The 24,539-nt window shown below is 24.1% G+C and overlaps 2 protein-coding genes across 2 annotated transcripts; one reads left to right on the top strand and one right to left on the bottom strand.

The window, feature by feature from the left end:
* Nucleotides 1-2,987: 2,987 nt before the first annotated feature.
* LOC129968713 (UPF0415 protein C7orf25 homolog) lies at nt 2,988-15,210 on the bottom strand. The gene is made up of 6 exons (XM_056082889.1): nt 14,970-15,210; nt 14,563-14,818; nt 12,597-13,136; nt 10,533-10,717; nt 8,431-8,511; nt 2,988-5,226 (listed from the first exon to the last, which is right to left on the bottom strand). The coding sequence occupies exons 1-6, from the start codon at nt 15,120-15,122 to the stop codon at nt 5,146-5,148; spliced, it is 1,296 nt and encodes a 431-aa protein (XP_055938864.1). The 5' UTR covers nt 15,123-15,210; the 3' UTR covers nt 2,988-5,145.
* Nucleotides 15,211-15,453: 243 nt separating this feature from the next.
* Nucleotides 15,454-24,309, top strand: LOC129968718 (peptidyl-prolyl cis-trans isomerase H-like). The gene is made up of 7 exons (XM_056082895.1): nt 15,454-15,636; nt 16,943-17,007; nt 18,154-18,222; nt 20,322-20,364; nt 20,524-20,619; nt 23,261-23,348; nt 24,154-24,309. Exons 1-7 carry the CDS (start codon nt 15,553-15,555, stop codon nt 24,261-24,263), a joined length of 555 nt encoding a protein of 184 aa, XP_055938870.1. The 5' UTR covers nt 15,454-15,552; the 3' UTR covers nt 24,264-24,309.
* The last annotated feature ends 230 nt before the right edge of the window (nt 24,310-24,539 follow it).

Raw genomic sequence — 24,539 nt, 5'->3', positions numbered from 1 at the left:
AGTGGTCTCCACAAAACTTTCTCGCATACACTCTAAAAAACGTTTCATGCCAGAGAACGCCTTACTTAGCACAGGCATACAATAATTACGAAATATTAACTTTTGGCGTGAATTTAGCATTTTTACTGAATATATCGTGCCATCCTTGGCGAGTTATTTCAGGGTTATTCCTTGGCATGCATAATAATATCCAAAAATCGAATTTATGCATTAGACAAGTTTTTCTCAACAAGTAAAACACAAATTTGACACAAAATTACATTTGTAGTTACAAAATCTCATACCAAATTCGATATATTTAAGTCACTGCTATTTTGAATTATCGCAGTTACATGTTTCTGAAAGTACAAGACAGACAGTCAACCCAAAGTTACATTTGGCTCAAAATTTGTCAGATGTCTACACTATAGATGTTAAATCTGTGAACCGAATCTTATATATCTAGCTCTCTTCGTTTTGTAGTTATCGTGTTCACTTATATTCGAACAGATGGACATACGGACTCCTCTGAACAGATTTTACTCAAAATTTGATAGAAAGCTGCAAGTTTGGTGTAAAGACCGCATATCAAATTTCACCCATTTAGCTCAAGGCATTTTTGAGTTATCTTCGTCACAGATAGACAGACAGATATTTCCCAAAAATGTGTTTTTCGAACTCTGGAAAGTCTAAAACGTAGAGATCGTCAAAATCTAGAGTTTGAATTTTTTCACGAGTACAACATTTCTTTTATATTAGATATACGAGAGAGTAAAAAGTGTTCTAATCCAACCTAATATTTAGGAAAATCGCAGAAAATGTTTCAAAATAAAATTTTTGTTTAATATATTCTTAATGCTGATTAATAAACGGTTCTATACATCGAAAACTATAGAACAGACATTATTTCAAAATACACTTTTCTAGTTTTTAATTATTATAGATTTAAATATTTATTATTTTTTTATATTGAAATGGAAAATTTGGGATTTTTAGCAGCTACTATTTAAATATTTCCTGTTATCAAATATGTTATATTTTATGCAATTGCCATTTAACAAAATTCATAAAAGTTATTAATTTCCGACCGAAACTTTATTCTTCATTTTTCATTTGCTTTTAAATATTACAAGCGCAGTTTTGGGTTTATCAGTAGCAAGCAAATAAACGAACTCGTAAAGCAAATTTAAAATCCATCCTATTTTTTTAAAAAATTAGATGATTTGAGATAAGAGATGATATATACGTATGATTGAATGAATTAATTAGTCTTAAATAAAGCGAAGCTAAATTCTTGCATATATTTTAATGGCATATTTCAACTTTTAATCACGATAAAATTAAATGATAATCTAGTCGACTAAATAAACCGAATTTTGTCTTGAATATATACTAAATTTAAAAATTTGCAATACCATGGATAATAAGAAAAAGACATCAGCTAAAAGATCAGAAAATTCACATAAAAAAGAACTTGAAAATGGTCATTCGAAAGAAGCGAAGAATTTACAAGATCAAATCTTTGACTTGACTACTGCAAAAATTTTGAGCGATCTGGGATTACTCACCAAATTTAACGCAAAATATCAGTCCAGGAAATATATGTGACTTTTTAATCTAAATTCTATTAATACCATGAAATAATTTCTGCCATTATCGAAATCTGCTATACTGAGGAAATACTATAATGCAACAAAAATATTTGTCTTGTTAATTGAAGAAAATGCAAAAATTTTATTAATAATAAAGCAGTATTAGACTCGTTTTTTAATTATTTTTCTTTTATGTTTGGTAACTAGTTGGCTAAACTTTGATATGCAGTCATTTGGCGCCTTGCAAGGTTGACAATTTTTCGGTGGCGCTTTTGTTATCGTAACGTTATTGATGCCGTTCGCGCCACATTCAGTCATTTCGCTAAAATTTGGTGATAAACTTTTTTTTTTTTTTTTTTTACTGATAACATTTAATTTCAATTAAATCACGTTTGACTAATTTGATGTTCACAACTCCTACAATAACATATTTCAACCCCTTCTAGGGCCGTGGGAAGTACGCTTCCCACCAAATTTATCAATCTTTGTATGAATTTATGTAGGTTGGCATAAGTCCTGACAAATGTTTTTAGAAAGACAGAAACTTAGATGCTTCAGTTCTTTATCTCACACAAAATGATGTGTCTTGATTTGTTACTTAATTATTAATTAACCAAATTAAATTTATCTAATAAGTTAAATGAATCCCTTTTCTTATTCTAATTTCAAGCCTAAAAATATTTTAACATAATATGACTAGAAAAAAAATGGCCCTTTAAAGGGTTAAAGCATTAAATAGTGATACACATTAATATCAAGGATTGAAATTTACTATGACGTCACCTCGCCAATTCGCAAAAATAAAAGGTGCACAATTCAAAAGGAAAAGCATGAGTTAAAAATCAGCATTAGGGTGGAGAGAAAATTATTCTGTTGGCTTGTTTGTTACCACATTGGTGACAAACTTCAGGGGCACATTAAAGTAGATTCTAATCAAAATTCTCATTAAAATTTGGGGAAAAAAAAAGAACAAAGGTACAAACTTCTGCTTTTCAAAGTATGTATCTCAGAATGGTGTGATGTAGAGCCCCAACATACACATGCCTTTATTAGTAGAAATGAATATCTTGGAATTTTATATTTTGTTTCCCAATGAATTTTTCAATTTCAAACTTAAATATAGATATTTTTACTGTCAAAAAGTTAACTGATACATGCCCAGAAAGTTGTTGCATATATATATATATATATATATATATATATATATATATATATATATATATATATATATATATATATATACATTCAGCTTAATTCAATGAACATTGAAATCCAGCAAAATATATAAAAATAGTAATCATAATAATAATAAACTATAAATAATTCTATTAAATGCAAAGATAATAGACAAAAAATTAGATCAATGGGTAGAAATTTTTTTTTTATTATCTAATAATAAATATCATAAATTGATTCCAATGAATTAAATTTTATTATGACAGAAAATAAAAAAATATTTCATACATGCCCACAGTTCTCAAATGTACTTCATATAAATTATTTAATTGAATTCATTTGTCAAAATCTATGCAATAAAATGCATTTATCAATGTTTCTTAACTCAAAAGTGCTAACAATCTTACTCAATCAATGTAGTAGTCTTAATCGAACATTATCATACTCACCATGTAATTTTCCAAGCTAGATTCATTAAAATTGCTTCAAGCTAACTTCATGACTTTGAAATAATAGAGCATAAAATTTATCTTTTCAAATAAATTTAAGAATAGCATTTTAAACAGAACAACAATATAAAGTTTAGAATAAAATATATAGCACAGAAAAATATAAATAAATTTTAACACTGTGAAATAAAACACATCTATTTTACTTACACCAAACAAAAAAATAGTTCCAAACAATTTGGTTCAAACAAATTTTTTGAAAGCCAAAATTAGCCGCAACATGTGGTATGAAAGTAAATAAGCATTTTTAAAATTCAGAAAGAAAAAATAAACAAACAATAGTATGTGAGTGGAGGGCAAATGGGAAACAAGTAAACTTGAGGAATATAGTGGAAGCAAGAACTATATATCAGATAATCAATTCTATTCAAAATGATACTAAAAGTTTATTGTTAATGTATCAGAAATATGTTGCATTTATTATTATACTCAACACATATTTTGAATGCTTTATATTAAATTTTTCAAAAAAAGCATGCTAGAAAAACATATAATTAATCTGATTTACTATTTTAAATAATATGCTTATTAAGTTTACATTAGGGAAAAAACATCAGACAGATTTTTAGACAAATATTCTTAATTGATAAGAATATTTCTTTTCCATTCTTTTTTTATTTAATTAGAGTCTGTACACTGTGCTTTAGAAAGACATTTTTTTTTTTGATTCTTATCCTCTTTTTCGATTTCTGCTCTTCTTTATTATTATTATTTTTTTTAAATTATTTTTTTAATAAAAAATTAAATAATCTCTTCAAATTTAAGAAATACATTAAAATGCCTTCATGTAAGGAGATGAAAGATTAAATTATTATCTACACATTTTTATAATTATATATATAATCAAAAATGGCCAGTAAAATTTTGTAATTTAATTAGTTAATGCAAATAAATCATATCATTGTAGTTCCATTCCATTTCTTTGCTCCTCCCCACAGTACTAAATTACTGGAATACTTCAAGTTCTACAGATTTTTTTCTTTTAATCTTACAAACAAATTTGATGAAATTTTAAAGAAAAATTTTTAAAAAAAATCCTTTATTTTAAAAATTTGAGTTAGTTTTATTATCAACTTTAAAAGCCCCATTAATTTTTACCCGTTAATTTTGTTTTTGTATGAAAATTTAGACATTTTGAAATTTGTTTTATCATATTGCAGAAATACTAATGAACAAATAGTAGTAATTAAAAAAATCCAAAAGAATAATTCATTAAAAATGAATTGATTCAATTGGTTACTTCCTGAACAATTTTCACTTTTTACTTTTGTATTAATTGCATGTAATTGGTAAATATATGCTTATTGCCACAAGCAATTAATTGCCAAAGACATCACATTACTTTATTGACTATGCTTATTAATGACATGCAATTATATGTAGAGTTCAACACTGTCATGCTGTTAAGTCAAAAGTTTGTCAAAGACATGTGGTTGATATACAAGTATCCAATTTTCATTAGTTGCCTTTGAAATATTTTCAGTGGCACTGATTAGAAGCAAATGTTTTCATATTAATTAACAACATGACATTATTATTTCGAAATTTACAACAACTTTTAAAAAAGTTATAAAAAATCATTTTAGCTATTATTTAGTTCATTAAAATAAAAAGATACTAAATGCCAATAACTTTGGCTTATTTTGAATGAAAATCTAAATTGCAAAATGTTTTATTTTTTTTAATATCCCTATACAAACTTAATTAGTCTTTGAATTTGAAAATTCATGTTTGATTCTATAGTAAAATAATGAATAAAAGAATTACAAAATATTTATGAAAATTTTAGACATTTTGATGCTCAAGGAAACCAGTATCACCAAAAGCTATACATATCACATTAAAAGCATAAATATTTGCACACATTTTGAAAGATATTTATTTAAATATCAATCATTATCAGCATTCTTCAGTTCTTTACATTCAGTCAGAGCTCTAGATTCATGTACAAAAGCAACAAATTTAATACCCTGCAAAAGAAAAGAGAAATGTAATAAATTTTCCTGTACCATTTGAAATATCTTTGTTATTTAAATAATCAAAAGGAATAATAAATTCTTACAAAATTAGTTCTCATTTATAATATACACATACAATAAAAATTAGTTTTAGAATAAAAATATGTTATAGATTATTATACAAAAAATTACACTCACAGGACAATTTAAATGCATATAGATAGTATATAGAAACCTATAAGCAATCACAATATTTCTTAGTGCTATAATTCCTATTTTCATGTATCTTAGGATGATAAAACAAAATTATGCAAACAATATATAATATATATAATTTGGTATTTGTGGATATTTACGACTCACAGATTTTATTACCAAACAAACAAGAAATATTGACAAGATGGTGGTATTATGTAAAATGAAGCTCAGCAATTTTGGTATATGCTGAAAATTAACAAGTAAAATGTAGGCCATTAATATCCATAAGTACCAAATATTCTAGTGTGCAGTATAATGATTACTAGTGCTTAAAATTAAATTTTATTCATATATAAATTACTTTAACATTAAGTATTATTATAGTATTAGACATTCAGTATTATGCTCAAAACTATTTAATATAAATAAATATCTTGTTCACTATTTTTTTTTCTTTTATAAAATATAGATACCATATGATACATTATACATAAACACTCACTACTATTCATCTTTAATTAGTATAAAATATTTTACTTAAAAAGTTATTTTGATTAAATTTATATTTAATCTAAATCTATCTATATGTCTATCTATCTATATAATATTTATTCTTAACAATTTATATTTTAATTAAATTTTTTCTTTACTTTAAAATTGTAAAGGAATAAAAAGAGATTAAAATGATAAAAGTGCATTTCCAGAAACAAATGTGTCTTAAAAAACTACAATGCCATGATTGAACAAATTTGTTCATTAAAATAATGTTTTATCTATAAAAACTTGATATTTCACAATGGAAATTCTTTATATAATATCTTTATTCCCTTAATTACTTGAAAATAAATTTAAATTCTAATATTTTTGATCAAAATCTTTTGAAAGAATAATAGCAACAAAATTCTTTTTATCCTCTTTGAAAGTACAAACATTTATCTTTCTAATGACACTGATTTAAATAATATATCATTTCATGTTTTTATAGTTTTTTTAAAACATGATAAATAATTTTATTGCAATATGTGATGAAAAACATTCAGGAAGAAAGTTTTATGTACTATGCAAATGAAGACAGGAAGAAAAATTAACAAACAGGCCATAGAAGCAAGGGAAAAGAAAACACAGGGAAAGACTATATACAAGGGAGCATTTACTAGTTCACTCATTACAGGGAAAAAAGTTTTTTTAAAGATGAAACTCGAAATTTTATGAATCTATCTATTAATCTTACAGCTCATAACATGCAGTTTTTAGCAAGAATTTATATAAATTTTTTAAAAAAATTATTTCAAATTACAAGGTGACTCAATCATTCAATAAATTCAAATAGGAAACCAGAAATAGAGTTGAAAAAAGGATAAAGTATTAAATTAAAATATTATTAAAATAATTTTTTTTACTTACTTGAATGAATGTTTTATTTTATTATAAAGCATTTTCTGATTATACAGGATAACCTTTCAAATATTCTCTAATACTGGCTTCAGTTAAAAGCATTTTTTTAACTTAAAATTAATATATCTTTTCTACTTTTATGCCTTTTTTTTATTCAAAATTAAGCTATATTTCAAACTGTTTGAATGATGTAACAAAAAAATTCACTCAATATTGGAGAAATGTCATTTATAGTTCTGTGAACAACAGATTCAATTTATTTGCTGTAAAGCATTGAAGTGTGAATTAATAGATCACTAAAGATTATCTATTTTTGAATCTTGATGCAAAGTGATTGGACTCATAATTTACTTCAGAATTAAATTTCATCCCTTCACATATTTTTATACAAATTATTGGCTTGAAACATTAGTTTTATCCTTTGTTTTGCTCAAAAGTAACAGTTCATTTTATACAGGAAAATCATTTGAAATTTATTTCTTTGAAGAGATTTAATTTCAAATTAATAATATAAAGTCCAAAAATAATGTTTACTATGTCAAAAACATAATATGTTGCAATGGATAACAAGAAACAGTTTTGGAACAAAAATTATATTAAGAGATGAACAGTATTTAATTTTCTAATAATTCAAAAAAATTTGGATAATTATTTTCAAGGTAAAAACTTTTAAATTTAATAAAAAATGAAAGTTAAAATAAATATTTTATATATTTGTTACTAATTGTTTTTGGCAACTAACTAATTCACTAGGGATATTAGTTATATTTAATTTCAGTTAAATAATTTAAAAATAACTTCATGTTTCCAATTCCATCAAAATGTCAGACATAAAATGTGTTATTTTATTTGTCTTATACATATTTAGCACAGGAACCAGTAATATAATCATAGCACTACAATGTCCAATCTATCTATTTTCTAACTTTCACAGCATTGTAATATCACTTTTGTATTCATTTTGTAAACTACATTAATATTAAATAGAATCCTCCTTTAATTTTCAACAATGGAAGAACATCACAAAGTTAAATATTTAATGATAAAATCAGTTTGAATTTCTGAGAAATAATTTAAATCAAATAAAAAGTATTTTGAAAAAATTGCAAAAATTTGAAAAATTTATTAAATTGGTCTATTAAAATCAATTTTTAATAACATTTGAAGTGATGTACATTTTTTTTCTTTTTTTGCAATACTATTTTTGGAAGTTACTGAAAAAATTGCTAAAATTCAGTATAATTTTTAATTAATTAAAATTGTAACACAGAAATACACATATACATACATTTTTATTATTAGTAGAGATTTCAGACAGGACATAATAAAAAAACTGTTAACTATCAGCATATCAACTGTACAATTTCCAAGTATGAAGGCAATAAGAGTTACAAAAAAAGTTAGTGATATAAATGTCACATTATAAAATCCTACATTATAAATAAAACAGAAAATTAGTTTGCATGAGTCAAAAATTGAAAAGATATTTAAGTGCATGCAACAATTAAAATGGCCTGAAATAAAATGGGGCTCAAAACATCCAGCATTAAAGCGAAAAAAAAAAAAAAATTGGAAATTATGCTTGTTATCATTTAACTTATTGGGAGAAAATATAAAAATTACCTGAGATTGTGCAGCTCGAAGAAAGCCCAAATTAGCACTAACAGTAACAGCTTTCATAGAATCCCCAGTACCAAATACAATCTAAAACATTAAAAAAAATTAATGGAATTTTATTTCTTTATTTTTTTTATTCATGTCTTGGGATGCATTTTAAAATTATAATTTCTAATTATTTTTAATTTCTAACATTTTTTATTTATTTTTAAGAAAAAAGAAAGAAGATGAAAAGTTACATTACAGTATTAAATGGCATTAACACATACATGGCAATGTGCTAGTGGTTATTTAGAGTACACAAAACAATAAAAAAAAAGAGCAATTTAATTATCATGAATGTAAATGATAATAATTAACTGTTTCATTCAGTAAATAACAATTATAAAGACAAAAACATTCAATAAATAAATTATTAACAATAAGAATGTGAGATAACTTTTTAATCAAAACCCTAAGATATCAATATTTTATTTCAAAATAATTATGTGGTTTAAAACATAGAAGTGATAATGATTCAATTAAGCAAGAGGAATCATTAAACAACATAATTTTCATTTAAAAACATATAATAAGAGCAACATAAATAGGTTCAAAAAGTAAAAGGAACATTTAAAAAAACTTTTACAATTATTTACATTAATTTAGAATTCAAAGGTATAAAACACTATTGCTACATTTCAAAAAATAAGTTGTAAACAATCTCTATTTTACATCTTATAATAAAATAAAAATCAGATCAATGAGTTATGTCAATCACAATAAAAGGCAGTAAAAAAATTTAAGGAAAATAAAACTAGATTTTTATTAAGTATTGCACACACATTTTGTACAGTTAAAAAGTACAGTAAAATATCTTTAGTTTATACAAAAAAAAAAAAATTCACAAATAAAATTCTAATAAAAATGACGTACGTTTGAAACTGTGATTCCAAATGTTACATTAGCCAATGCAACATTTGTAAACAATAAAACAGAATAGGTGTACTTTTTTTTTTTGTAAGATTCTAGAAAAAATTTGATAGATCATTAACTTATAATATTAGGGCTTCAATGTTTATAAATTTTAAATTATTTAATTAAAATTCTCTTTGTAATTAGTTTTCTAGAAAATAATATCTTTTCTAGGTTTCAAGGAAATGCTCCACTATTTGTTTATCAGTAATATTCAAAATCATAGCAATAGTAAAAATTTGTGTCACAGGCTGAGTTAAAATCTCAGTATTACTATAGTGTAAATTTAATATAATTAATTTGATTCTGAGAAAGCTGAGATATTTGCTCAATCAGAATAAATGTTATTCAATCAGTTTCGATTGTTACTTTGTCATTACAAATTTCACTAATTTAAAAAAAAAATCTCACTCAGGATTTTGGAAAATATTTGAAATTTCGAACTCTTTAAATCTGCAAATACATTTCTGGAATTATATCTGGCAAGAATATAGTAACTTGAATAACTCAATGAGCCAGAAAAATGGATTTTAACATTTTTAATAATATGCTGTAAAGGTCAATCAAATTGTGCAGGTTTTCTATTAGTATGTATATGGACTTGATAACTCAAAAATGTAATAGCTAGATGGATGAAATTTAGCATATGAAATGCAAAATTGCAACAAATTATGAACCAGATACATCATTAGATTAACGGACTATACATATTAGAACACAATAATTCAAAAAAGTAAAAAGCTATATGCCCAAATATTAACAAATCAGCTTTATACCAGAAACAATTGAGTATTGAATTTAGACCAAATTGATCAATGAGATGAAGCCCTGTTCTGAAATGCAAACTGAAGTTTTACTGTATAATCAAACTAAACATAAAACACTTCACATTCTGAAAGTATATAAGAAAATCTAATGGTGGTAATTGACATTCTGCAAATTATTATATACATTTTTAAAAATTTATATTAAGTCTATTTTCATTGGAACTTCAAATTTGAAGCTTTCAAAACTTTTATAAAGCCATTTTGTATCAATGTGATAATTTTCATAATTCACTGCCATAATTTTAAAGTCATCCATCTTCCTTTACAATAAAATTAATTCATCTAGTTAAAGGCAAAAATGTTTAGTTGAATAAGAAAATTAGATACCTTTGATCTTTCTTTTATTTTGCTGGTCTTTTCCAAGGCAAGAGCTTTAGGGGAGGGATTGTCTGGAATAACTGAAACTTTATCCAGCATTTCAGAAGCTCTTTGTTTTTCAGTTTCACCACCAACTGTTGAAAGGATTTCCAGAAAATCCCTATGAGCAGTTTCACAACAAACTAATTTTCTACCTGCCAAAAACAAGAAGGTTTAAAAAGTTTTATAATAAGTATAAATATAGAGATATCGTATAAGGTAATAAAATAAATCACAAAAAAAGTATTTCATAATCTTGCATATGCAATAGGATTCATTTTAATTTTGAGTGAGATGCATTAAATTTCTACATTAAAAGATTTTGTACTTTAAAGCAACAACAAAAACAGCACTTCTCATCAAGAGAAAAAATTAATGATTTTTTTAAAAAAAGAAACATGAAAAAAAATCTGATTTCCAAATTATATCATGTTAAAAAATACACTTAGCCCCCCCCCCCAAAATGATGAAACATGAAATATATGAAACCATAAAAAATGTGATAAAAATGTCAGTAAAAACTGGTATGGTACATATGTTTTCAAAAACAATGACATATAAAATAATAATTAGATAATTATTTTATTTCAAAAACAAGTCACTTTCACTTCATAGGCATGATGTCTAAATAGCATATTTAAAATATCAGGACATATTATAACAACAAACACAATGCTTTTTTTTAGTAGTTCAAATTTTAGATCAATAAATTTTACCTATTTAGATCATTGAACAATAAGGATAATAATAGATTCATCAAAAAAAAAAAAAAAAAAAAAAATGTAAGCTAGGAAATTATGATTTTGGGAACTTTGCTTTATCTTATGTAAATTAAGATAAGAATGGAACAATTACTCAATTAAAATTCGCAAAGTATAAAAAAAAGAATATCTGTAAAAGCAAAATTATGTGAAAGGTAAATAGACCAAATTTAAATCAGAATATGAAACTTTATTTGAAATCTTTATGTAAATAATATTTTTCTAAATAATTTTTGAAATAAACTAAAATATGTACAAAATATTAATATTCAACAATAATCTAAATTTATTAAAAATATACTCCAGAATTTCGGTCTTTAAAGTTACAAAATGAAAAGAAATAATGCAATTAATAATTTGCCAAATGAGAAGAAAAACCAAACATAATATAACAGGGTGCATTTATGCAATCTGAAATCTACTAATCTAAACCTACTAATGAATTCCAGATTCAATATTACATTTTGCACTTAAGGTACATTTTATTATGCAAAGATTATTCATGTTCATAAGCTTCATTAAAAGATTATTTAAAAAGCGATAATTACTATTAGGAAAATGTAACATTCAATCCTATATAATGATTCTTTACAAAAACATCTATGTCCGAAAATGTAGATTTTTTAATTGGTTGCCAACAGTACAACTGAGTTGAACCAGCAACTTAAAATTTAGAATAGAACATAATGAAATATGTAAGTTAGACAGATTCAGCAAATTATTTTGAAATGAATGTTGAATATTTTAAAGAAAAGAGGCTTTTATAAAGCTATATAATATGTATCAGCTTTCATGGAGCTAAAAGTCATATGTTAAAATTTGATGTGGTTTACAATCCACCAACTGGTTATCTTTCACATCACCAACTGACACTAAGTTGCAAATGTCAATAAGCAAGATAGCTGCTAAGGTTTGTAATATGATAAATGGAGTAAATAAACATCATGTATGCTTGAGAGAAAAAATAAATAATTAATTAATTAAGAGTTCTATGCTAAAAAGAAAATTTATTTTAACTTCAAACAACTGATCTTTCATTATCACAAATTTATTATATTATTTAATTTAACAATGTTTTATGACACTAGCTCTTAATGATGGTATCGAAGATTTATTGGAAGTGTTATGTATTGGAAGATTCACGATTTTGAATTCATTTCAATACAAGTTCAGAAACACTTAAAGCACAAATCACTTAAAATCAAATCAGGAAAATTTAAATCTTAACACTCAAAAACAAAACAAAAAAATCATGAAATTTTGAGTATAATACCTTGAAATAATTGATCTAATACAGGCTTAACAGGATGAGCTCTTTCCATCTCCGCTAAATCCATTAAGAGTTTTTCTTTATATTTTGCATGACAATGTCCATTTGTCATATTTGATACATATGCTAAAAATGTGGATACATCTAAATTTAGAACTGCTTCAGAAGGTATTGACTGTAAATTGAAAAAATTACTTTCTTCATTGGATTCTGAAGAAATAATATCACTAGAACAATGCTCTGAATCTTCATCAATATTTAAATGAATATTTTCTAAGCAAGTTAGCTGATTTTCTAAGCTATCAACTAAATCATGCTGTTTATCGCATGTAACATTAACATTTTCTTCAGTTTCTGAACTAACTATTTCTCCAATAACTTGAGCACCCAGTTCATCTAGAAGTTCTTTAAGCTCTTTGGTTACACCTGCAGCTAAACGAACAACTATTTTAGGGGCTGCAAACATATGATGATTCTGTTCTGCACATTCTATCATATCTTCAATCTGTTCAGTGATAGATTTGCGCCCATATTTTCCATGACCTACAGCATGAAAGACATGGAAAATTTAATATTTATTAATGGGGAAGATATTTGAATAATATATAGTTTAAAGAAGAAATTTAACTATTTATAGATTCAATAACTGAATTTAAAAGATAAGGAATTTCATATACAAGCTTGATTAACTATATTTCAACACATTATTTATTAATAACTAATAATGTTATTTTAAATTAGTAATTAGTTAACTAATAATGTTATTTTAAATTAGTTATTTAATTAATAACTAATTTAAAATAACATTAATTATTTTAGAGAAATACTGGATATTCTTATCAATTTTTTTAGATTAAAATAATAAAATACCATTCAAAATTATATTTTAATTTTAACTTTTGGCAATATAAAAAGAATTATTAAAAATTATTAATATAGTAACAAATGAAATATCATCAAAATTCATTTAAAATAAAAAGAAAAAATACAGAACAAAATTTTTCAATACCATAAATTTATAGCAAAATAAATTAAAGCTTCACTAACTAAACAAATTATTAATAGAAAATATAATTGAAAATTTTGCAACATTTTTTTTTAACATCGAAATAAATTACAAAAGAAAATATAAATGTTATCATAGGCAAGACATATCATCTGAATCTACTAATTTATAAATTGTAGCTTGCATTTAACTTGAAAATTTATTATATTTGGTAGATGAAAATTTTTCCAATTAAAATTTTTTCTATTCTCTAACTAGAACAATGAAAACAATATCTTTTTTTTAATGCAAAAAATAGACAAGTAATATAATAATAATAAAAGGTTTCATATATTTATATTATGTTCTGCAGCTAAAATATCATCCAGTTTCAAAAATGCTGAAATAAAAGAGTTTAATCTAATACATTTTAAGGATTTAAAGCATAGAAGTTTTGACACATACACGCTTTAAAAAACAATTCATTATATGAATAAATGAATGCAATTAATCATATAATAAATATGAACAACTCAAAGACAAATTTATCGATTCTAATTGAAAAATTAGCTACACACTACACGAGATAATGCATAATAACATTTTCCATGAAATACAAAATGTAAAATTTTCAATATTAATTTATTACAAAAGTTATGGAATTAAATGTCCAATTTAAATTATCATTAGTAATTTGCTACAAAATGATATTGATATTACAACTATGTATCCATAATGGTACTAAATGATTGTAAAATGCACTATTTTTTTAAACTCAATAATTATAACCAAGATATCAAAACAATTAAATGTTACAAAACATTTTAGATTAAACTAAATTTATCACTGGATAATGATTAAATTATTTGTAACATTAATGGATGTTTAATACTTTATTTTTTTAAAAAAAATGTAGCAAAACTATTCCAAGTATTCTTTAAATATCAAGGTCAAGCAATAACCAAATGTTATGTAAATATTTACCAACTGAGGCTTGATATAAATGGAAAGGATTACGTGTAGCAACTTTGACCCAAGTTTTTCCATAATCAGCAACTATATCAACTGTTAAGGACACTTCATAAGCTTCATCTTCATCATCTTCTATTACATATGAAAATGTTTCCAAAACTTTTATAACCCCTTGCATTTCAATACAACTGCGGACTATCGCAGATAGATGATAAATATTTGAGCTTCTTATGTGTTCTACCTTTAGTTTATCTCGATTCTTCGTGAGCTAAAATTTAAAAATAAGCATTTTAAAAAATGTTATGAAATACTATGCAATAAATTCTACTATACTACATTAATCAATGAATTATGAATTTTTTAAAATATAAATAGGAATTTTAAAGAAAAGTAGAAAAACAAATACTAAAAAAAATTACTCTTTTAAGAAATTTGAGTTCAGCTTCTATTTTTCGCTGCAACTTAGATTTACCAGAAATATCAGGTAACCTTTTACATTCTTCAATTAATTTTTCTGTTTCATCTATTTTTTCCAATAAACCAATGTAAATTTCTTCAGGTGATTCATTCATTTTTCCGTATTAATTCTAACTTATATAACATCTGTCAAGATGTAAACCTGTAAATACACAACTTCGTAACAATAACAACATTCTAGCAGACCGCTATGCAGTTATTTGTTGCCATATTTAGTTGCTTTGCAACTTAAATAAATAGCTGTGTAATATATAAAGAAATATAATTAAAATATTAAAAATTCTATTTTTTTGTAAATTTTTTGATTTTATACAGATATATTTCTACAAAATGTTTATTGTTGCAAGCTTAACGTACCTGCCTTAATAAATTTTTTTAGAAAAAGAAAGCTTTAAGTCACTGTAACTGTGCTACTTCAAATTCACCGGTTTGAGTTTTGTAAACACAATTTGCTTTTTGTTTTTGTCAACGTGAAAGGGACTTGAAAACATTATTTCTTTAAATATTATAATTTAAAGCATTATAATGGCTACATGGAATCAAATACAGCAACAACTTCGCCATCCAAATAACCCTGTTGTTTTCTTTGATATTACAATAGGATCAACAGTTAGTCAATCAATGTTTATTTTTTGTTGTAGCTATTATAATTGTGAAAAAGAGCTTTTAGTTGAAATTTTTTTGAATCATTGACTTTCACAATTGAATTCACTGTATGTGATCTTTTAAGAAAATTGATAAATTTTATTTCAGAATATTTCTTTTAGGCCATACTAGGGAATCGGATAAAAAGATTCCAGCCAAGGCGGAAAAGAATCAATTATTTTATAATATATTTAACTATTTTATCGTATTTTTTTACTATTCTTGAAAATTAAAGATGAAAGATTTTTTTTATTATTATTGCCATGAGAAATGTGAAAGATCACTTACTGTGCTGTGAAAAACATTTATATGAAATGTTTTTATATTAATGTTATATATTTATAGAAAATTTATTATTATGTTTATATCACAGTTATGTTAACCCAAACTATTATATTTTGGTAAAAAATTATATTAACTCTGACAATTATGTTTTAATGATACTATGATATCATTCAACTTCACTGAATTATGAAGTTCATGCAAATAATAAACATTATTGGTGTAGTCTGTTAAAATAATAAATTTTAATGCTTATTGTCATTAGATTAAAAATACTTTGTTAAGAAAATCATGAATATCGAGTTGTGTATAATTATTCTGTATCTTATTGAAGTTAAACTCTGCCATAATATTTCTGATGAATTAATTGATTGTCAAAAGTGACTGATTGTGTTTTATTTTGAATATATGGGTATTTTTAAAAAATATTTTACTCAAAGAAAAAGCAAATGTTAATTTTAGCCATTATAAACATTGTTTTTATATGGCTATGTAGTAATAATGATGATAAAAGCAAGCAATAATGCATTTATTTATACTTCTTTTATATAATTCTTATGAAAATTGATAGTTGTTATTTTATTGAGTATTCAATATATCTATGTTTACATTAAAGAATAAATGCTGTTGTTTTGCTTTGGTTTTTATTAAGATAATCAAGCCTATAAGTTTACTTTGTGCAATTCTTTTTTTTTTTTTTTTTTTTTTTTTTTTTGTAATTTTATTATGAATGAAATTGTTGGTGCTAAAAGGAATGTGATCTTGATAGAAAATATTCTAATATCTCATTCTATTGTTCTAAAGAACTTTATCTAAAGTCATTTATATTTGAGATCTTTTACAAAATATGACATTGGTTGCAGTATTAAAAAAAAAATCGGACACTTCCTAAGCTGTCTGAAATTAATAAGCATGTGATGATAATATAACTGTAAAATTTCAAAAATATGAAAAAAATTTTTTATTTAAATAATGTTTTGGTTTTTAGGAAGTTGGCAGAATGAAGATGGAATTATTTGCAGATGTGGTTCCAAAAACAGCTGAAAATTTCAGGTAATTTAATAATATTTGTAATTTTTTTAATCCTTTTTTGTATGTCCTGGATGTTAAATATGTATAGCAAGAGATTTTTTTATAAGAAATTATTAGAAAGAGTGTAATAGAATTATACTCTTAATTAATTATTAGAAAGAATATTAAAATAATATCACTCAAATGACACATTAAATTAGTTATAACAGCAAGGTAATTTAATTTTGATAATTTTATAAATTATATTAAATGCTGCTTGTCATCAAATTAAAAATCATGATGCTGTTTATTGAATTATAATTAGTATTATTAAAAAAATGATATTTATATCAATTTTACTTTCTATTCTCATACTTTTGAAAACATGCATAGTTTTAGCTATGCATGCTTTGGTTTATGAAGTAAAGTAATTTCTAACATTGCATAAAGGTGTTCAATGACATTGTTGCTATTTTTTCAATGAAAAATATATTCTAATGTTGTATTAAATTAAAAAAAAATATATTAAATATTTTTTGTGTTAAATTTAAATATATTACACTGACAAAGAGCTGTCTTCAGTGTTTTGATACTTGTCTTAAATAATTACAAATCATATTTTTTCATATGTGACCTAAAGCCAATATTTTTTAGTCATCAATTTAATTAGTAAATTAGATTATTATTTCTCAAAATCTGGTTTCTTGTGAATTATACAAAATCATAATATTTTGCACATTTGGTATTAACTGTGATATGATATTGAATGTAAAATATAATATTTCTAATTCAAGACAATTCTCTTAAAATTTTAGATTGGTTTAATTATTAAATATTAATTTTCAGAATTAGTTAAATGGTAATTACCATTTAACACAGTTTCCCAATGTTATTTTTAAGCTTTGTATCAAAATCTTATTTATTCATAAAAGTTTGTAAGATATTGTATGTATAATATGAAACAATTATGATAAACTCTATTTTTACAAAGTTGTAATATAATGTTAGTAAATATTTTGTTTCCATTTGAAATTATGTTTAAATATTAAAGTAATTAATATATTAACCAGTTTTACTGTAAAACTTCCGTTTATCAATTGGAATTCTTTAACGGATATATGCATTATGAATCTTTTTTTTTTTTTTTTGATGTCTTGTCTGAATATTTACAAAGTAATTATATTACAGACAATTTTGTACTGGTGAATATAAAAAGGATGGTGTACCGATAGGTTATAAAGGCTGTATATTTCATAGGTAAGTTTTTTTTTTTTCATACTTTAATGCCTTAAAAAAGATATAGTTCATAAAGTACGATTTTGCACCAATCATGGTGGAAAACATTGATGGAGCATATAATCTTATCCAACAACATTCTCTGATGCCTAATACTTGTTTTAACTGGATGTTTATTTAATTGATTTAAATCTAGATGTTGTGCTCTTAGGAGTAAGCCAGCTTTCTGAGTGATGGTCTTATTAGCTACTGGCAGTTTTGATTACTGATGTTATTTCATATCTTGGAGTGAGAAAAAATTTGCCCAACTTTTTAGCAAATGAACAGAACTTCTTATGGAGTATAAGATTCATTATTTCTCTCTTAGAATTATATAGAATGTGTATAATCAGAGCCCCCCCTTTTTTTTCTGTTTGATTTTTTACAAAGTCTTGCAGCTTAAATCAAGTTTGGAAATTAAAGTTTTTTAGGATTTCAATGGATTCCTTAAATCAATGAGGTCACAGGGGTAGGTCCTATCTATCAATATTTAAGAGATTCATTTTTTTAAAATTTCATTTCTACTTTTCTGGTTGGCTTTGGTATTATAACTTTCCACATTCTTCCATATTTTCTTGAATTTACTTATGAGATGGTAGATTTGACTTTATATGTTCTCCAGAGGCCTTGATATCCTTCTTCTCCACAGTGTTTACCAACTAGGTGTTCTTTTATTTATTTATGTTTCAAATTTTGCATCTCATGACATTCTGGCCACTTTATTTGAATGTTTGCATCATGAAACAGTTATGAGCAGAATAATTAAATCATGAGCAACTAGAGCAAATACTATTTTATAGATACTAAAATTACTTTTATGAAATTATCCAATTAATGAAAAACTAAACTAAAATTTGTAAACTATAGATTTATAAAAACAATTTTATTAATTGAACAATGATTATGTATTGTAAAATTGAATAAGTTTAAGAAGCTGTTAAATTTATCACAAGTGAGCAATAATTTTAATCCTCATAAATATTATTTTCTCATTTGTTCTTTCTCAATAAGATGAAAATTTTAACTATGAAGGAGAACAGAAAATGCAAAAGAATTTTGAGAAGTAAGAATAGAAGTATTAATATAGAATACCTCACATATACAATCACAAAATTCAAAAACCAGAATTGACCTATTTTATGTGTGGGATTCTGGGTTGACTGGGAAGCTTTAGCTTCCTATGCCTTAAATGTCAGTGATATCATCAAATCTTAGTGATGAATTTATGAAGGAATGCCAACATTCAAGTTTGGTGAAGTTTGAACAATAAAGACCTTTTTTTATTATTATTATTTACAATAATCATTTTATAAATTTAAAAATGGGTCAATTTTTGGGTCAAAATAGGTCAATAAATTTAAAAATGGGTTTTCTTGCAGACTTTTTAAGTATTATGTCCATTTTTTATTGTATTGTAAATTCAAAGGTTAACTAATTTTTATTATTTTTATGAATTTGGAAGTGTTATTTCTGTCTCATCTTTTCTTCTTTTAATTATATAAATTCCATGTATAATTTGCTTATAGACATCTGGAAATATTGTTGCTTGTATTTATTTTTCTGATTTTTGATTACAAATTATTATAAATAGAGAATTTGATTAAATTTATGAAACTTCTTTTTTATTATCTTACTGTGTGTGTTTTTAATTATTACATGTATTTGGTTGTTTTTCCTTGAAAATTTAGTCATTCTGTTGAAGTAATTTACTAAATAGTACTGTTTCTTATGAAGACACTGAAATGAAGAAAAAATATTAATTAAATTGGAAATTACAATTCTCTAAAAGGAGAATGTATATTTTCCCTTGTTATACATTTTTTTTTTTTTTTTTTAGTATCTTATTTATAGTTTTTACATATTTTATAAAATGTAACAATTTTTCGATATATATATATATATATATATATATATATATATATATTAGTAAGATTATTATTGAGTTGCATGTTCCCAGTGTATTTTGTAAATTATATATAAAAAAAATAGTGAAGCTTTTTAACTGCTAAGTTTAATATTTTAAAGATTTCTCTCTTTTTTTTTTTAAATTTATTTTCATACTTTGATATTTTATTTTATAGGGTTATCAAAGATTTTATGATTCAAGGTGGAGATTTTGTTAATGTGAGTATGATATTTCTTTTCAGTCTTAAATGAAAATTTCTTAAATGATTAAAATCACTTAAAACTACTGCAAAGATTCTTTGATGATCATTTTTTTATATATAAGTTTAAAACTTTTTCAGAATTTTTTATATTTTTTTATTTGCGTTTTTTCAATAGGGTGATGGTACAGGAGTTATGAGTATATATGGAGCAACTACTTTTGTGGATGAAAATTTTAAACTGAAGCATGATGGACCTGGATTACTTTCAATGGTATTTAATTCCATACACAATACTACAGATTGTTCAACACTGTATATATTATTTATTTGTAAAGATTTACTAGTATATTATGTTGAAATATGTTATTTAAAATTTTTGATGTACAATTTTCCTTATTTAAAAAAAAAAAATTAATCTCTTAATTTCCTATTGAATATAACTAAAATTATTTCATGTTATTGGAGAATATAAAAATGTTTTTTATAAGAAATGAGATATATAAATGATAATAAACTGAAAAAAATATCAAATATATTAAAAACTATAATTGATCCTATTTTAATGAAAAAATATGTAATAATTCCATAAATTGTAGCAACATTTATTATATTTATCTACAAATTTATATTTTTCATTTCTGATTTCTTAATTAAAAGTGTATGTGTATTTTCCCCCCTTGTTCTGCATAGTATTATCATTCAGAGTTTTCTTAATGCAATCTAATAAATTGGTTTCAATTTCTTCATTTTTTTTTTCAAAAATCATTTAACCTCTAAATTGCTAGCTTAAAAACTCAATTAATTAATTCACGAATTTGCAAATTTTAAAATTGTGTTACGAATTTTAAAGAATTATTTATTTAATTTTTTTTTAATTTCTGCCTTTTTTATAAAGCCAGTTATGCAATTTATAGTTTATATGTAAAAATCCAAATATTGTAAAGAATTTTGAGAAACCTTAAGTGTACAAAAAATATTAAATAATTTTCATAACTAAAAAAAGTTTTAAAAATTGTTTCCTGAGAAAAAAGAAATTTGATTTTTTTATAAAGAAAAATGATAATAGTGACTTTTATTTGTAAAAGATAGCATCTTTTTTTGTACTGAAAATGTTTTTACTTATTGTCTTATTAATTTTGACATTAATTCACCATTGGCTTGTATTTGGCATTATATTATACCTACAGACAAAGAAAAATTCATGTTATATTGATCAATGCATACTTAACTATTCCTAGTGCAACTTAACATAACACGAAGATTTGGGTTAATACAATCATTAAACATTTCTTTTCTTGTCAGAATATCGGTTTTTGTACTTGTGCCAATATTAGAGCTGATTTGATGCCCAGCTTGCAATATTAGAAGCAGACTGGTATTGATATTCAATTTCAATATGAAATAAAATTATCGGGTACTTTTATCTGATTTTTTTTTTTTTTTTTTTTGATATTTCTGGCATCTGATCTTTTTGCTGTCAATAGTATTAAAACACTGTTAATGGATATTATATTATTAATGGATATAATGTTAATCTGTTATTGGATATTAGCTTTTAAGATTGTTACTTCTAGCCATATTTCTTATTACCTATAATTTTTTAAGATATTATTTTATAAGATTTAAAGAATTACATAAACTAACTTAAAAAACAAGAGTTTAATCTTCTTTTTCCTTGTAAGATATCTTCATACATTTATTAAGAAATTATTTGTTTTTGTTATAAAATTATAAATATTGTTACGGAACTTTCACCACTAAGTCCATAAAATCAACGGGTTCACTTGTAGTGAGTGTATGGTGTAACACAATTAACAGGCCTTAGTAACAAATGATGACTTTATTAACAAGAAGAAACGAATATATAGATGAACACACGCAATACACAACAGCGCATTATAACAAACAGTAGTCTACAAGTAGTAATTTGTAGTAATAACAACCACAGCGCACAAAACGGCCAGACAGAATTCAGTGGGCGAAAGGAGTCTCTCTATGGTCTCTCCAAATGACCTCAACTCACCACTGTCACTCCGCTTTAAGTGCATCCAATTGCTGACTCACTACTACATGCCTGGCTACTCCTCACATGACTCGATGCTGCTTCTATAATAAATTCCAGGATTCGGAACAGAGCTCAATTAACTCCATCAAGGCTCACATGAGCATTTCGCAATGCCTGCACTTTGTTGGACTGATCCAGCAATTTGCCGTTTACTCAGAATGCAACTCTAAACTTCTAGACAGCTATCTTTGGCTTAGATTGCCAGCATTTTATAGTCTCTGGATCAGGGCAGAGAAGGTTCAGAAACAATTAAGCATATTTTGTTTCCTATGGCTTTATCACCAAAATTCTTGAAGATTGTAGTGCTATCTATTTTGTCTCCAAGCCCGAGGATCATTGTTCTGGCATCTGATCAGCATCCCATAGAGTTGATCATAGAAAGCTCTTTCTTATGATGGAACGAACCATGCTAGGAAGCAGCATTACAGATTCATAACAATAATTTCTTTTTAAGTATATTTTTTAAATCACTATATTCTGAAAATTCTATTCATGTTCACTACTTAATATTTATTTCCTTTCAGTTAATTTTATACTAATCATTATTGATTTCTCTATTTATTTCAAATTTTAAAAAAAATGTTTAAAACAAAATTCATTTATTTAACCATAGAAAATCTGATAATGTATATTTAATAAAAAAAGGAATTAACAGGAAAATATTTTTACAAAAATGTATTAGAAATATATTTATTTGAGGTAATGGTAAGAAATAATATTTAAGTATCATTTTTTTTTTAAATTTATTTCTCATTTAAATTATCAGCAATGTTAAAAGAAATTGGATATTGAAGAAAAATTACTATGTTTTGAATCATGTAATTTCAATTATTTTTGTATCTTTTAGGCAAACAGTGGTAAAGACACTAATGGTTGCCAGTTTTTCATAACTTGTGCTAAATGTGACTTTTTGGATGGAAAACATGTAGTTTTTGGTAAATTCTTTTTATTTAATGTTCTGAACAAACATAAATTCTTTAATCTGAAAAGAAAATTTGTTATCTGTTAGTATAATCAAATATAGATTTTAATTTAACATTATTTTAATTGCTTAAATTTTATATATGTGTGTTATTACATAGAATATTTTTTTATTTGCATTTTTAAATTATTAGTATATTATGGTAAATATTTTATTATTTATTATTTTATTATTAGGTAAAATTTTTATTTATTATGAAATTGTGTTAATGTTTCTATTTAAAAACAGCACAAATTAATACCAAAAGCTGTTATAATCTTATTTTAGAAACAAATATCATAACACAGAATATATGTTTTTCAGTGATAAATATTCTTGAAAAGTATTAATATAATTTTAATCCATCAAGATAAGGCAATATTGATCTAGGTCTAGCAAATTAGAAATGTATTTCCCTTGTCAATTTTTACAAAAAAAAAAAAAAAAAAATGTAAAAGTGTTAAAAGATTTTTTTTTTTCAATTCACATTTAATATTTTAAGAAATACTACTGGGCTATATAGTAGATCTATTTTAACTGTAGACTTCTAGTAAATTTGATATTAAAAAATATTCTTATTTTATTTAATCTGAAAAACTTTTGTTCTCTTTCATTAATTGATATAATATTAAGCAATAATAATGAAAAAAAAAATTCTTTAAATCTTCAAAATGATCTTGTTTTTAATCAAATGTATGCTTAAAAGTTCAATTGCATATTAATAAATCAATATGATTCTTTCATGTATTTAATCTTAGATCTGTCCATTCAATTTATAGGTCGAATTTTGGATGGCCTTTTAGTTATGCGCAAGATAGAAAATGTTCCAACGGGTCCAAATAACAAGCCAAAAATACCTGTTATTATATCACAATGTGGAGAAATGTAATTTTTTTTTATAAATCTCATATACATGTATATATTGTGAATAAATTTATTTTTTAAAATTGTCAATTGATTTTTTTGAAAAAAAAAATTATTATTACCTAAACTTAGAATTTATTTTAAAAATAACCATGGATTTTATTTTTATGATTCCCCATCTATGATATGATTTCTTTTTACTATGATTATGTAAAGTAATATGTAAATAGAGTAATACATATTATTTTACATAAGTAAAGTAATATGTATATGTAATAGTAATATGTATTATTTACTATAG

This window comes from Argiope bruennichi, chromosome 5, assembly GCF_947563725.1.
Source record: "Argiope bruennichi chromosome 5, qqArgBrue1.1, whole genome shotgun sequence".
Lineage (NCBI taxonomy): Eukaryota > Metazoa > Arthropoda > Arachnida > Araneae > Araneidae > Argiope > Argiope bruennichi.
This window is presented reverse-complemented; position numbering and strand designations above follow the sequence as displayed.

Excerpts from the sequence above, each read along its gene's own strand:
- LOC129968718 (XM_056082895.1), top strand. The coding sequence starts at position 15,553 with ATGGCTACATGGAATCAAATACAGCAACAACTTCGCCATCCAAATAAC. Across the intron at positions 17,008-18,153 it reads AAAACAGCTGAAAATTTCAG|ACAATTTTGTACTGGTGAAT; the intron begins GTAATTTAATAA and ends ATTATATTACAG. Across the intron at positions 20,365-20,523 it reads AAGGTGGAGATTTTGTTAAT|GGTGATGGTACAGGAGTTAT; the intron begins GTGAGTATGATA and ends TTTTTTCAATAG.
- LOC129968713 (XM_056082889.1), bottom strand. The coding sequence starts at position 15,122 with ATGAATGAATCACCTGAAGAAATTTACATTGGTTTATTGGAAAAAATA. Across the intron at positions 8,512-10,532 it reads AAATAAAAGAAAGATCAAAG|ATTGTATTTGGTACTGGGGA; the intron begins GTATCTAATTTT and ends TTAATGTTTTAG. Across the intron at positions 5,227-8,430 it reads TTCGAGCTGCACAATCTCAG|GGTATTAAATTTGTTGCTTT; the intron begins GTAATTTTTATA and ends TTTCTTTTGCAG.